This window comes from Conger conger, chromosome 5, assembly GCF_963514075.1.
Source record: "Conger conger chromosome 5, fConCon1.1, whole genome shotgun sequence".
NCBI classification, from domain to species: Eukaryota; Metazoa; Chordata; class Actinopteri; order Anguilliformes; family Congridae; genus Conger; species Conger conger.
This window is the reverse complement of record NC_083764.1, coordinates 4562534-4577875: the sequence shown is the minus strand read 5'-3', so window position 1 is coordinate 4577875 and position 15342 is coordinate 4562534. Positions and strand designations below refer to the sequence as shown.

The window sequence follows — 15342 nt, the reverse complement described above, 5'->3', positions numbered from 1 at the left end:
TTCTTCTGGTTTAACAATATTTTTTTCCCCTAAGCCAAGTGGGTGCAATGACAATATACATTAACATTTTTCATCATGCAAGAAGAGTAATGTTTCTGTGGGATTTTGTTTGTCACTTTTGTCCAAATGTCACATCTATAACGCTGGAATTATCTGTATCCCAATTTTTTGGATCAGGATCTGAAATACTCGGCCCAGGATATCTTACATTCAGGTTGTCTGACGAGCGATACTAAAACCTCTTTGCATTTGAATGGATCACTATAGAATTGGGGGTGGCCCTAGATTCAGCTGAAAATTACCCTCATACAGTATGGGGCACATTTGTTGGCAAAATGGTGTGGAGCACGCGACACGGCTTCAATCAGAGCAAAAGTAAATACAGTTGGTTACGAGAAGTTCAGCGCGATTAGGCAGGAGATTATGAAGAAAAATCAATTGAAGCCAGCGATTGGACCTGCTGCGCATTTACCTTTTCAAAAACAGAACCGCAAAGATTTAAAGACCAGAGATTTATTTATTGAAAACATTACAAGTCACTTGAACAGCTATGAGAAGATGCGTTATACTCAACGCTGATGAATACGCTCATAGCTTTCGACACTCGATTAATAAAGGCATAGATACTCACCTCCAAATTCACTCTCTGCAATGCTCAGCCTTTCCATCATCGAAATATTTTATCATTGTTTTCAAGCGTAGATAGCATGGTTAGCAAGGCTAATTCGCTAGTAAGCACGGTGAAGCGCAGTGAAAGCGAAGGCTCGTAGCAGGTTACCGCGACAATGCTCCCTGATGACGTCACCCTAAAATTCTTGGCTATGGGCGAGTCCATGTTTTAAAAAAACACCGACACCGACATACGTGCGCAAGAACCCTAAACTCAATTTTCTTTCGGTTTAATTTTTCCTCTTCTTTTCCCTTTCTTCCCTCCTATTGCTCCCCAGCCCCTGCCCAGCACAAAAGCATACATATCAGGTTGTCTCTGGGCTTCTCTAGTTCCCATAGCACCTTACTGCACTCTTACTCATAAAATGTCCTAAATACTAAGGTCACAGATTTCTTTCCGTCAGATTAACTTGTTTTTCTGTGACAAAATCCAAATACTTTGCATAATCATGAGAAGCAATCCAGTCAAGAAAACCCTTCAGATTTGATGTAATTATAAGGGTATTTATTTCTGCAGTAAGAGAACACCTGTCAACAGAGTCAAAAGCTTACAAAACAAGCATTTTTTTACTGATCCTTTATCACCATTATAAGAGAGGCTTGTGCAACAGTGTACAAGGTGTTACCACAAATGACAACCACCTCATTAGGTAGAAAAGTAAAGCTTTGTTTCCCACTATAAAGTCACATAATTTTTTGCACAAAGCCTGGAGGAGTTGAAGATATTAGTGTCTGCCTTTACTCAGCCAGTCTTTATCGGAAAGAAGAGAACGAGCTATGTTGAATAGGGACAGATAAAATAATGCTGCATAACCTGTCAAATAAAATGTACTTACAATATTTTAACACTTCAGTATTATAATACTTGTGTCACACACTGTGGAGAACAGAAGAGCAGGACACAGGAAGATACGGAAATTCCGGAATGCACGCAGTGGAGGAAGGGAAAATGCACATTCACACAAAATAAACAAAAGTCTTAAGTCCTCACCCTGAACCCTCACGGGTACTGGGCTAAACAAACGCGATGAAAATAACCAGACCCTCATATCCTTTCAGCTGGCTTGCGACTCGCAGCTTTTCAGCCCTCATGTCTGGTCTCTCTCCTCTCCCGCGTGTTCCCCGTCTCAGCCGCCTACTGTGGAGAGGAGCACACTTAACTCCTGGACTGATTCGTAAAGCCATTCCAGGTGTGTGGTGGTCCTCGGATTGCCCTGCCTCTACCCGCCACAACTTTGTTTCCAGATACCTGATATTTCTCCAGTTTTAGACATTTTAAGGTTGCTCTTAGCCTCTTGCTATTCACTTAACTTCAATACCAAAATAACCTTCAGATCACTTTTTGCCACTTGGGAATTTTGCATTTCAAAGTTCATGTAAGGTACTTTTTTTTAACAACACATATTGTATATTGCAATATTGTACCATTTCTCTCTGAAATGTAAGGATTCAATGACTGGAGCTCTTCCTACACTGTGAGCAGAGGAATAGTTAACATAACATAATGGTGAGAACAGGCCATTCAGCCCAGCAATGCTTGCCTACCAATAAAGTATGCCTACTGCTTAGTCTGCCAAAAAGCTCAATAGTATCAAGCATCCTATCAAGCCTGGTCTTGAAACGCCCAGTGTTTCTGTTTCCACTATGTCCTGGCAAGCTAATCCACACAGTGACCACTCTCTGTGTGGGAAAATACTTCCCAATATCTGTGCAGAATTGACCATTTTCTAGTTTCAATGATGCATGGTTTTTCAGGTGGGCATTCAAATAATCTGAAACACTGAAACTCTTACCATACTAGGAGCAGTACTGACTTTCCCTTGCATGAACTTTCTGGTGTTGGTTCAAATGACTTAAATTAGTATAGCTCTTCCCACATTGGGAACATTGGAATGGGCGTTCCCCTGTATGAGTCATCTCGTGTTGCTTCCAATGACTTAAATTAGTAAAGCTCTTCCCACACTGGGAACATTGGTATGGGTATTCCCCTGTATGAGTTATCTTGTGTTGCTTCAAAACATTTAACTGAGTAAAGGTCTTCCCGCACTGGGAGCAATGGTATGGGCGTTCACCTGTATGAGTTCTCTTGTGTCGCTTCAAATCACTTGACTGAATGAAACCCTTTCCACACTGGGAACATTGGTATCGGCGTTTCCCTGTATGATTCATCTGGTGTTGCTTCAAATGACTTAACTGGGTAAAGCTCTTTCCACACTGGGAGCACTGGTATGGATATTCCCCTGTATGAGTTACCTGGTGTGTCTTCAAATGATTTAACTGGATAAAGCTCTTTCCACACTGGGAGCAGTGGTACGGGCGTTCCCCTGTATGGGTTCTCTTGTGTTGCTTCAATTCACTTGACTGAATGAAACCCTTTCCACACTGGGAACATTGGTATCGGCGTTTCCCTGTATGAGTCATCTGGTGTTGCTTCAAATGACTTAAATAAGTATAGCTCTTCCTACACTGGGAACATTGGTATGGGCGTTCCCCTGTATGAATTCTCTGGTGTTGCTTCAAATGACTTAATTGAAGATAGCTCTTCCTACACTGGGAACATTGGTATGGGCGTTCCCCTGTATGAGTCATCTGGTGTTGCTTCAAATGACTTAAATTAGTATAGCTCTTCCCACACTGGGAGCACTGGTATGGGCGTTCCCCTGTATGCGTTCGCTGGTGTTGCTTCAAATGATCTAACCGAGTGAAGCTCTTCCCACAGTAGGAGCACTGGTATGGGCGTTTCCCTGTATGAGTTATCTGGTGTTGCTTCCAAACACTTGGCCGAGAGAACCCCTTCCCACACTGGGAACATTGGTATCGGTCTTTCCCTGGATGAGGTTGCTGATGTTGTTGGGACCCCACAGTCCTGCTGAGCTCCTCTGGGTGAACCTTCTCAATGTGCTGGTGAAGATTCACTTCCTCTGTGTCAACGAATGGGCACTGGGAGCAGGCAAAGACCTGAGACGATATTTGTCCTGAGGAGAGAGAAGGAGTGCAGGAGGTGAGAAGAATATAGATGGAAGCAGATGCTGATAAACATACCCATTCCTGCAAAAGTATAATATTGCATAAAATTGTAAAACTGCATCTTAACTAAAAGGCTACACTTAAAGTGGGCCAACACTGTTCAACACTTCCTGTAACCGTTCAGAAATCAATTAGTGTAGGCTAATCAGGAACACCGTTTGGTAAGTCATAGTGTCAGTCTTAACAGACTTAGTTTATTGCAAATATTCTCAAACACAATAAATCACATGCAAGTCCAGAATCCATAAAATAACAACTTGCCAGACACGCCTTCATGAACAATAACAAATTAACGTAGATAAGTTAAGGATCTTTTTTTCCTAAAGTGCGTTTTATTGTGAGACATGCGTTTCGTTTGGAGCAGCATACCGGTAGGCTATCAAAATATTTCCGCTTTGGTTTGGGATTTAATTTACTTTTGGACTGTTTGATTCTATTGCTAAATGTTGGGCCTGATGGGCACTGAAATCTGGGGGGTATTTGATGGTTCACTGTTAAGTTTTATGTAGTTGAAAGAGTGTCGGGATTTCCACCCATCTGTTTATTGCGAGCCAAGGCAGTCACTTTCATTCATTCATTGAATGTGCGCTGTGCTGTAAATACATGGAAACCTTATTGCGTAGCCAAGTAGCCTAAATTTAGTTCATTTTTAATTTTGCTTGATTTACTTTTTATTAAATTCGTAGGCTGGAATGCCTCACGGCAACAATTGTGTTTAAATGTATACTGCTTCAGCCATTGGCAAGCTACTTAGAAGGGGGCGGCAAGCGACTGGTAGCTTGAGAGCAACGTGTTGGAGACCCATGGTGTAGGACAACGACTTTTCATTGGCAACAATATTAAACCAACCAACAATATAAAATATTAAGAAGAGCTCTTTTATTTCATTGAGTTAAATCAAAACAATGTCTTCTAGTGCTCATGGACTGATAGCCCGACTGGTAGGCAATATTACCCCGGCTTGTATTTGGGGGCCGGCCTTTATTTGTCCGAATCGGCCATGCCGATTGTATCCGAGGCCCGGCTTCAAAAAGAATCCCGGACACAATTTGAGGATTTACTGGAAGACTCCCTCTGAGTTTCGCAACCTGTGTAATCCATACCTGTGTTTTTGTTCCTGGGGGAGATGGCAGGAGAAATAAGGGAGGCTTCAGCACAGATCCTGTAAGACAGATAAATGCACATTATTTAATATAAGACAGATAGTAAGATGAAGAGACACAGTCTAGCTCATCATTCATTCTCACCCATTCTCTGATGCAACTGGTTTCTTCAACTGGGTCGTTCTCTTCCGGGTCACAACCTGACCCTCCTGTGTCAGTGATCCATTTCCTCTCAGTGACGAGATCTCATGGCATCTCCATGGACACATAACTCCTTGACCTCTTTTAGAGGCCACAGGAGGAAGAAGTGATGACACAGAAACTGAACAATTGGCAATTTCTACCCGGTGAATCAGCACTCGAGGTTGTTTTAGTAGACAGGAAGTGACCAGAGTAGACAGGTCCTCCCCTTCCTGATGTCCATGTTCTGATTTTACTCCGCTCATCCGAAATTTGTCAGTTTGGCCAACTTGGTAAGTTATATGTCCATCCCTCTGTTCATCCCTCTCTTTTTCTTCCTTCTTCCAGAGTCCCTCTTCATCTCTCACACCATCGTCTCCCTCAATTTTAACACTCCGCCTCTCCGTATCTTCCTCCTCCTCCTTCATGTCAGTTTGTATGTCGCTTGACTCTGCGTAATCTGAACTGTCTGTCACATATTCAGACTTTATGGTGTCACCTGAAAAGTTCATGCACTGATTGAGTATGGATACTGATTGGCTGTTGGTGATTGTCCGCTTGGTAGTATCCACCACTCTTTGAGATGAAGGGCAAGACATGGAGGATAGTTTGCACTCCTCTATGGAGGCTAGTGTTGCTGTGTGAGAGAATGAATAATGATGTTAAATGTTACAGAGGACAATTAATTCTCTACACAAAATGTAATATTGCCTTTGTGATGGTTCACAATGTCAAGGGATAAAGGTACAGGCAGGTTGAAAATGAAGTATGACTTATGTCATATAGTCAAAAATGGATTCAGATTATTGAGTGGTAGTGATCTATACCGGTGAAGACTTACTATTCATTTCCAACTGTCCAAGACTTCTGTGGTGCCTGAGTAGGGTCTTCAGCTGGTTTGCATATGAAAGAGACTGCACGAAGACCTCCAGGACAGAGGGGGCAGCACTGAGCCAGGAGACAGTCTGAAAGAGATGCAGCTTCAGCCATGTAATGACACTCTTATCCAGAGCGACGTACAGTTAATTAGACTAAGCAGGAGACAGTCCTACCCTGGAGCAATGCAGGGTTAAGCCTCTTATTGTTGCTACACTGGGGATCGAACCACCAACTTTGCATGTCAGTCATGTACCTTAACCATGCTACAGGCGGCCCAAGGTAACTGTACCTTACTTCTGCAGTACATGTGCTTTGCTATAGCTTAATGCACAAGACAGAACGTCACTGATTACAAAAAAGTATAAAACTATTTACAGGCAAGTTAATAGAATGTGCACGTTCATACAAATCATAATGCAAGTGTTATTGTATGTGACTTCACATGAAATGCTCTACTTTGCTGACAATTTGAAACCCTGTATTTTGTGACTGCAACCTTTTTTAAAAAAAAAACAGGATCATAAGATCATGCTTGATTCGATTGATATATCTGTCAATATTTCATCATCATTGTGATTTTTATTTAAAATTTTATTTTTATTTTTTTTCTGAAACATGAATGGACCCATGCCAAAGAGATCAGGTATCTTAAGTGGATCCAGGTATGGCTGGGTACTGGTGTTCTGCGTCTCTACCTGTTTTAGGTCTGGTACCGGCAGCAACTGATCCAGTCTGTAAAGGAGATCCCACAACAGATCCTCCAGAGCTGGGTCAGTTTTGGAGCCAGACTCCTGGAGGCATGAAGAGAGAGTAGATGGACAATAAGAGAGAGTGAGAGACAGTATTATGTGTGCGATGAAAAAGCAGTGAAATTCAAAATGGATTTAAAAAATAGAAACCCAAAATGATACAAGTATGGTTAAAATGGGTGGGGGGGTGTTTAATTGGGATAGAGCGTGCATATAACTGTGTATAAACAGGGTGTCGAGCGTGAGTACAGCAGAATAGAGTAGATCTCATTATCTTGTGTGCCTGCTGTCCTTATCAGGAGAGGATGGTAAAATAACAGAGATGCAGGCTGCCATATTGGCATTGGAGCAGTACCACTTTCCTGTCCACCCCCATGCCTCACTGTCCTCTCTTACCCCTCTCCCTCCCCTCCTCTTCCCTTCCTCTCCTCCTCCTCCTCCTCCTCTCACCTGCAGCCCCAGAGTGAGCTCGGTCCTCTGGCTCTCACTCAGCAGCTCTGGGAATGTCTCCATCACCAGAGACACAAACTCCTCCAGTTTCCCATAATGCAACATGTCTTGCTGCTGTAGAATTTGCCACATAGCTGCTGAGAGGAGTTGCAGTGGAGGAACCAGCAGGTGCAGGGAGGAGACAGGGAGAGAGGGCTCTACCAAAAGAGAACAGGATACACTTAACACTAGCATAGGTAGTAGGCTGTAAAACACTTCAACAAGACTGCGAGTAAACTATAAAGCTAACACTGGTTAATTCATAGAGATGCGTACCTACCTGGCTATAAAGTATTGCTTCCAGGCTACAAAAACAAATCCTAGAATTAATGATGTCCAATTCCAAATGATGCAACTAAACTTTCATAGAAAGAAAGTCTAAACATTTTTACTTAAATGTGCTTGCATTTTCTTTTTACATCGTGGTGTTGAGGGGGGGGGAATAAGAAATTTATCTTCGGGGAGACTATTCTGAATTCTCTGTACACAATTACACAAAACTGACTGAAAACCACAGTTTGAGACCACACTTCAACAGTTTGTCCTGAGGAGAGAGAAGGTGTGTCGGAGATATGAAGCTTATCGGAAACAGATGCTGATTAACACAAACATTCCTTCAAGAGTACTAATGTATAAATCTATACTGAATCTTAATCTCCTTCAGCACAACCAATCAACCATCTCCACCTCTGTAATAGACTCCCTCAGACGTATGGCTAAGATTACCTGTGTGATCCGCATCCTGTTTGACTGTTCATAGCTTTCGTCTGTACTAATTTCTCAGTTTGGGCAACTTCATGACTTCTATATTACATTACATTACATTATTGGCATTTGGCAGACGCTCTTATCCAGAGCGACGTACAGTTGATTCGACTAAGCAGGAGACAATCCTCCCCTGGAGCAATGCAGGGTTAAGGGCCTTGCTCAAGGGCCCAATGGCTGTGCGGATCTTATAGTGGCTACACCGGGATTAGAACCACCGACCTTGCATGTCCCAGTCATTTACCTTAAACACTACGCTACAGGCCGCCCTACATCCTATATCCCTTCTTATACTTGTGTATAAGACTACTCTGCAACCTGTGTGATCCATACCTGTGTTTTTGTTCCTGGGGGAGATGGCAGGAGAAATAAGGGAGGCTTCAGCACAGATCCTGTAAAAGACAGATAAATGCACATTATTTAATGTAAGACTGATAGCGAGGAGAGGAGACACAGTCCAGCTCATCATTCATTCTCACCCATTCTCTGATGTAAACGGTCTCTTTAACTGGGCCTTCTTCTCTTCCTGATCCCTCTGTGTCAGTGATCCATTTCCTCTCCGTGACGAGATCTCATGGCACATCACACCTTGACCTCTTTTAGAGGGAGGAAGAAGTGATGACACAGAAACTGAACAATTGGCAATTTCTACCCGGTGAATCAGCACTCGAGGTTGTTTTAGTAGACAGGAAGTGAACAGAGTAGACAGCTCCTCCCCTTCCTGATGTCCATGTTCTGATTTTAATCCGTTCATCTGCAATTTGTCAGTTTGGCCAACTTGGTAAGTTATATGTCCATCCCTCTGCTCATCCTGCTTTTTGTCTTCCTCCTTCCAGAGTTCCTCTTCACCTTTCACATCATTCACTGTCTCCATTTCCAGACTCTGCCTCTGCCCATCTTCCTCCTCCTCCTTCATGTTGGTTAGTATGTCTTTTTGCTCTCTGCTCATTAAGTATCCATTTGTCCTCTCTTCTATATAATCACATCTGTTCAAACTTGATCCTGGCTCTACCGAGCTGTCCAACATAGATTCAGCCTTTCTGTCTTCACCAGGAGAGTTGGGGCTTGAACATGTCATGCAGTCAGTTGCTAATTTTGATTGACTGTTGGTGTTTGTCAGCTTGGTAAAATCCACCATTCTTTGAGAGGGAGGGTGAGATATAGAGGACAACTTGCACTCCTCTTTGGATGGAAGTGTTGCTGCAAGAGAGAATAAACAGAATGATTTTTCATGGTACAGATGACAATTAATCTATGCAATGTGTACAACTGGCTTTTGAGATGGTTCAAAAGATAAACGCACAGCTGTGGCGTAAATGAGGTGTGGATTTAGCATTTCATACAGTCAGTGATGGATTCCAATTCATAACTGAGTGGGAGTGGTTTATATGTGTGCTCTGATAAAGGCCTACCATTCATGTCCAACTGACCAATACTTCTGTGGTGCCTGAGAAGGGTCTTCAGCTGGTCTGGGGAAGAGGCAGACTGCACACAGACCTCCAGGACAGAGGGGGCCACACTGAGCCAGCACACTGTCTGAAGGAGAGACACATGTGACAGTTTGTACCTTATTTCTGCACAACAAGCTGTGTGCTATGCTATGGCTGGATGCACAATACAGGTGTTCACAGACAGCAATACATAAAAAAACCATAAGATCACAGAGATCATACACATGAAATGCTCATACAAAAAATTTCTCAAACCAAAACCAAGTAAATCGTTGACTGTGGAAATTTTACAGCATCATAAGGTCCAGGTACGGCTTGGTACTGGTGTTCTGTCTCGGTACCTGTTTGAGGTCTGGTACCAGCAGCAGCTGATCCAGTCTGGAAAGAAACTCCCACAACAGAACCTCTAGAGCTGGGTCAGTTTTGGAGCCAAACCCTGCTGGGGACATGTACTGCCAGAGACGGAAAAAAAGGATGAAAAAAGGATAGACGGAGAGAAAAAATAAATAAAAGTGAAAGAAAGTATGTGTGAGAGAGAGAAAGAGAGGACAATTTGGGAGGAAAAAAATAAAACATCTAGTTTGAAAATGGGTAGAACATATAACGGAACAATAAACAATATAAATATGGTTGTAATGGGGGGGGGGGTTTAATAGGGGTAGACTGCAGGGAATTGTGTCTACAGGGTGTAACGTTTGAGTACAGGGGAGTAGAGTTAATCTTACTGTGTGCCAGCTGCCCTTGCCAGTAGAGCATACTAAATGAACTGTGATGCAGGCTGCCATATTGGCCCACATTATAGACACGAGCACTTAGCCAAGCCTGAACAGCAGAAACTTTCATGGGCAAAGTGCCAAATCATTTTAGATCGGTACCTCAACCCCCATGCCTCACCCCCCTCTCTTAGCCCTCTCCCTCCCCTCCTCTTCCCTTCCTCCCCTCTTCCTCTCACCCTCACCTGCAGCCCCAGAGTGAGCTCGGTCCTCTGGCTCTCACTCAGCAGCTCTGGGAATGTCTCCATCACCAGAGACACAAACTCCTCCAGTTTCCCATAATGCAACATGTCTTGCTGCTGTAGAATTTGCCACATGGCTGCAGAGAGGAGTTGAAGTGGAGGAGCCAGCAGGTGCAGGGAGGAGACAGGGAGAGAAGGATCTACCAAAAGAGAAAAGGAGAGTAGTCCTTATATTTCATATTTAACATTAGAATGAATGCAAAGTAGGCTGTAAAACACTTAACAGGTTGAGTGCAAAAATAACATTTTGACACCATTAATATATACTCCCCTACATCGAGATCACACAATGAAGCTGTAGGCAGCTGTGTGATTAACGGCAATTTGCATTTTTATCGAATTGGTTTCTTTAGGATGTGATGTGGTCATAAATTCCTTCCAGAGAGGAGGGGGCAGGACAGGTACATCGGAAAAGTCACCATTGTAGCCTTATGACTGTCTGTCCTTTTTGACTACTGGGTTCGACTGGGATAAATGATGATTAATTTTTTTAATTAAATTAAATCATAGCTAGCTAGTTAAGGGAGGTTGTTGCCACGTTGCTCGTTAGCTGTGTCATATCACATCCTAAAGTAACACTCGACCAGCGTGATTAAAAAGGAGTCTTAGGAAGGCGCTATTTGGAGAAAACTGAACCCAGCAATCGAATCTGCTCATTAACTGAAAAAGCAGCAACGCACTATGCAACCTACAAATTATAGCTGACGATTAAATCTTAATTGAAGATTTAACTATATTGAAAAAATATTAATTGCGCCTGTTATAGGAATCTATCCGAAACGTTATATTCAAAGAAAACATGGATCCGTCGCTCATAGTATTATTCGTCGAACACTGTGTATTCAGACAGTTACGCACCTAAGGTCTGCCCCTCTGTACTGCTCAGTGCTTTCATCATCGTGCACAATAACTGTTGTGAAGAAACTAGCCTTGAAATTTTGTTTTGTGAATTTGTTTAAACCGATTATTTCCAGATCCTGTTACGTTAAGAACGCCTGGAAGAACTTCCTTGGTATCACCAATGCGGAAATCAAATCAAAATAAGAGCCACCAACAGGCAGAACATACTAGCCTGATTTGAGGTGAAAAAGAAAATCTAAGGTGACATTAAAACTTCATATTATTCTTATTTCCCACTTTGTGTGTGACACTCCTTTAACAAAGACACAACCTCTGCGTATCCTCTCTGCATCACGGAGTTCTGACGTGAATGCCACGAACGGAGCAGTCAGCTAAAATTCTCTCAGCTCTGTTTTCTTCCGATGACTCCCAGGGCTACTTCATTGTGACCCGGAAATGGTAGCCAAGTGAGAGGATTCAAGAGTGTTCATTGTTCAGTTCAACGATCGATTTATATAGTCTCATATAGTATTTAATATATGACATCAGGAAAGATGACCGGACATCCTTCGCCTCCTTTACTGAAGGATAGAATCACAGGATCCTGCAACGTCACGCCTCCTTTGACGAATTTTGCCAGCACATAAAATACAAGTTGTACAATGCTTTGTATTTATTTACTTGAAAAATCTTATTATGTCAGATGATCAAGTCCGGGAAATCAGGATTTTCAATGCAGCATGAATTGGTCGAGTTGTGACGTACCCGCTCTTGCCAACATGATCGAAAAAAAATATCCTATGTCATAGTAGGCTAGAATGACGCCAAAAGTGGACCACAGCTAATTTAAAACCCATACTAGATATTCTTTGATATCTACAGTATTGCAGCTTTCAATTTTCTGTGGTATTTGCATTCACAACTCTCAGAAATAGCCGAAAAGTGCATGCTATATCTAGCCATTTTATTGCTAGCCTAGAATGTAAACTGCGCAGGCACGTAAGGAATAATCCGCGACCTAGGTGGTCCTTAAACGGTTTTAACGCACGATGTGGAGGCGAAGAAAACCGTTTAACGACCACCTCGGAGTAGATTATTCCTCACTTTTACCATGGTCTTTTACAAAAAAATGAAAATATAAGCATTAACATCTTTGGGCAATTCGTCTTCAATTCAAAACTTTATCTGGCACTAACTACTTGAAGCCTTTAAGGTGGCTACTGTTTCAGCATGTTGCTATGGTTACATATGTTAGTTAAATTCTGCTCGAAATTGAGAAGCTAGCCGTCTAAATCCAGTTTTCAGGGTTAAGTTTCTTATTCGCAACTTCTTACTCATAATTCCTCGTCCACCTCAATTTCCACAGAATTTTTTTTAAACGCCGGAATCGTCTTGGGCTAACAGTTACACATTACACAATTTAGCCAACCTAGCCAGTCTGTTTTGTGTTGGTGATACTGATAGCTAGCCACTAAAGGTAGGCAAGCTAACATAAACTCACCGTGTTCCAAAAAAAGAACACGTTTGTTCACTGATAGTTTTTCTCCTGTGGAATCTGGTTTATGATCATGGTTGCTTATTGACTATCTCAGTGAAACACTTTGATGTGAATTGGACCAGAAAAACGACATTACTGCATAACGTTCATTGAAAACTGACTGAACTACCTGCGAAACCACGTAACATCCAATCAGAATCGAGTATTCACCCAGATCATGGTTTAGTATAGATAGTATATGATTGCCGTAACTGGCATGCCGCGGCCATTTTGTTGACATAGAAAGAACAATTTGTAATATGGTAAGAACACGTTTTTCTATGTCAACAAAATGGCGGTGGTTGACTACGTAACGGTTTTGGAAATACTGTATATATAAATAGCTATAATCTTTCTTTCAGTTGTACGACCCCGAGGCATGTGAACGTGTGCGAGTCAGATGACCGATTTTTGACATCTGACATTATTCATTGTTTCATTTAAAATCCAATATGCTGGACTTCAGAGCCAAAATAACAGAAATTGTACCACTGTCCAAATACTTACGGACTGCACTGTGTATATTTATCTCATATGATGGTTATATTTGTTTCACCTATTTTAATTCTCCTGAATTGTCCCAAACATAATTATATTCTCTCTATTACGCTCTCCATCACTTTTTCTGTTTACTTTATTACTTTCCCTGTATAATTATCTTTCTCTGATCCTCTGTATATGCTCCCAGCAGTTTTGCATCACAACTGACCAAGCTCTAGAGGTTCTGTTGTGGGAGTACCTTTCCAGACTGGATCAGCTGCTGTCGGGACCAGACATGAAACAGGTACTGGGACAGAACACCAGTACCCAGCCATACCTGGACCCACTGGAGTTGCCTGCTCACTTTGGGATGGGCCCACTCATGCTTCAGAAAGAAAAAAATCCAGAAGTTAATTAAGCTGACTTCCTGATGGATATCTAAATGAAAGCAACTCTGTGATATGATGGTTTTCATAATCTTTTTTTGTATGCATACAATGTGTACTACCGTACAATACATGAGCAATACTGTATTATTGCAGTCCAGGCTTTCTCATCCAGAAAAAGTATAGCAAAGCTGTTTCTTACACAGACCAGGTAAAGACCCTTTTGAAATCGTGAATTGTGAGTAATTGTCATCTATACTTTGAAATATTAATATGTTTATTCTATGTTCAAGCTGTCCTCTATGTCCAGCCCTCCCTCTCAGAGTGGTGGATTCTGTCAAGATGACCCGACACCAACAGCCAATCAGATTCGATAACTGATGGCATGAAATGTTTAAGCCCCACATCTTCAGCTGAAAACATAAAGGTTGAATCTGTGACCGACAGCTCTGAATACACAGGTGTAGACCCAAGGTCACACTTGAACAGAAGGGATGACATAGAGAAGAGGACAGAGAGGACAACTGTATGTTTGCTGTGCAGAGAACAAAAGGACATACTAGCCAACATGAAGGTGGAGGAAGAAGATGGGGAGAGACAGTGTGAAAATGGAGAGGGACAATGTTGTAAAAGATGAAGGATTCTTGAAGGAGGAGGAAAAAGAGAGGGATGAACTTGGGGAGAAACATTTAACAGGGGGAGAAACTCAGAATTTGGTGAAGAATGGAATAAAATCAGAATATGGACAACAAGAAAGGGCGGAGCTTTCTAATCTGGTCACTTCCTGTCTGGTAAAACAGCCCAGAGTGCTGATTCACCAACTTGAAATTGCCAATATTTCAGTTCCATGGAGAGGTAACGGATCACTGAGACAGTAGGGTCAAGTCGTGACCTGGAAGAGGAAGACTGTTGGCCAGTTGGAGAGATGCATTGTTAATGAGAGAGGTCAGCGGAGAAGGGCCAGAGTGGTCGAAGGTAACGCAAATAACGCATTACAACAATAGTATACAGAAGAGCATCTCTGAACACACAACGCATCAAACCACTAAGTTGATAGGAAGTATTAAAGCCTCTGTAGTGATTAATGGAAGCAAGTTCATACAACATTTGGAAAATCCATATGTAATACATGTATAATACTTTAACATTTTTCAAAAGCCTAGAATCAAAACTTAAAATGCACCCCACCCCCACCCCTCTGAACTGTATATTTTACATCCCTCTATTTGGACCTAGGCTAGTATTTCCTTTTTTCCCTTCTGCTGTTCTGTGGGGTGTCTTTGTGAAATTGAATTGAAAATATGATTTTTATTTATTTATTTAAACTATGTTTCTCTATTTTGTCTTTTAAATTTATATTTGTTTTTAAAAGTTTTTGATTGTATATTTTTATTTGATCTTAAGTAATGTTATTATTTTTGGCATTTTTTATCTATTTTTATGGGAATTATTTGCATTGCTGTAAAGCACTTTGTGTTTAATAACTTTATACAAATAAAGTTATTATTATTATTATTATTATTATTATTATTATTATTATTATTATTATTTCTTATACCTGCACAAAGGAAGTGATTGAATACACTGGACTAATCAGAAACACCTGAGAAGCCTGCTGTCCAATTATTTTTGGTCCCCTAAAATTTAGGGACTTTAAAAAAAAGATGTAATTCCTACATGGATGTACATAACCTCATGAGTGAGTGCACTTTAAAATCATATCCACAGAGCTGAAAGAACAGAAATCGTACCACTGTCAAAGTACTTATAGA

The 15342-nt window shown here is 41.5% G+C and overlaps 1 protein-coding gene and 1 long non-coding RNA gene across 2 annotated transcripts; one reads left to right on the top strand and one right to left on the bottom strand.

The window, feature by feature from the left end:
• Nucleotides 1–1074: 1074 nt before the first annotated feature.
• On the bottom strand, nucleotides 1075–11499 carry LOC133129587 (uncharacterized). Its single transcript, XM_061243776.1, has 12 exons — nucleotides 11186–11499; nucleotides 10271–10467; nucleotides 9654–9764; nucleotides 9274–9397; nucleotides 8341–9061; nucleotides 8195–8253; nucleotides 7058–7254; nucleotides 6554–6649; nucleotides 5821–5944; nucleotides 4944–5616; nucleotides 4800–4858; nucleotides 1075–3644 (listed from the first exon to the last, which is right to left on the bottom strand). The coding sequence occupies exons 1-12, from the start codon at nucleotides 11223–11225 to the stop codon at nucleotides 2467–2469; spliced, it is 3579 nt and encodes a 1192-aa protein (XP_061099760.1). The 5' UTR covers nucleotides 11226–11499; the 3' UTR covers nucleotides 1075–2466.
• Nucleotides 10694–14839, top strand: LOC133129594 (uncharacterized). Its single transcript, XR_009708827.1, has 4 exons — nucleotides 10694–11428; nucleotides 13396–13488; nucleotides 13727–13781; nucleotides 13864–14839. It is a non-coding gene; the product is annotated as an uncharacterized LOC133129594 (long non-coding RNA).
• The last annotated feature ends 503 nt before the right edge of the window (nucleotides 14840–15342 follow it).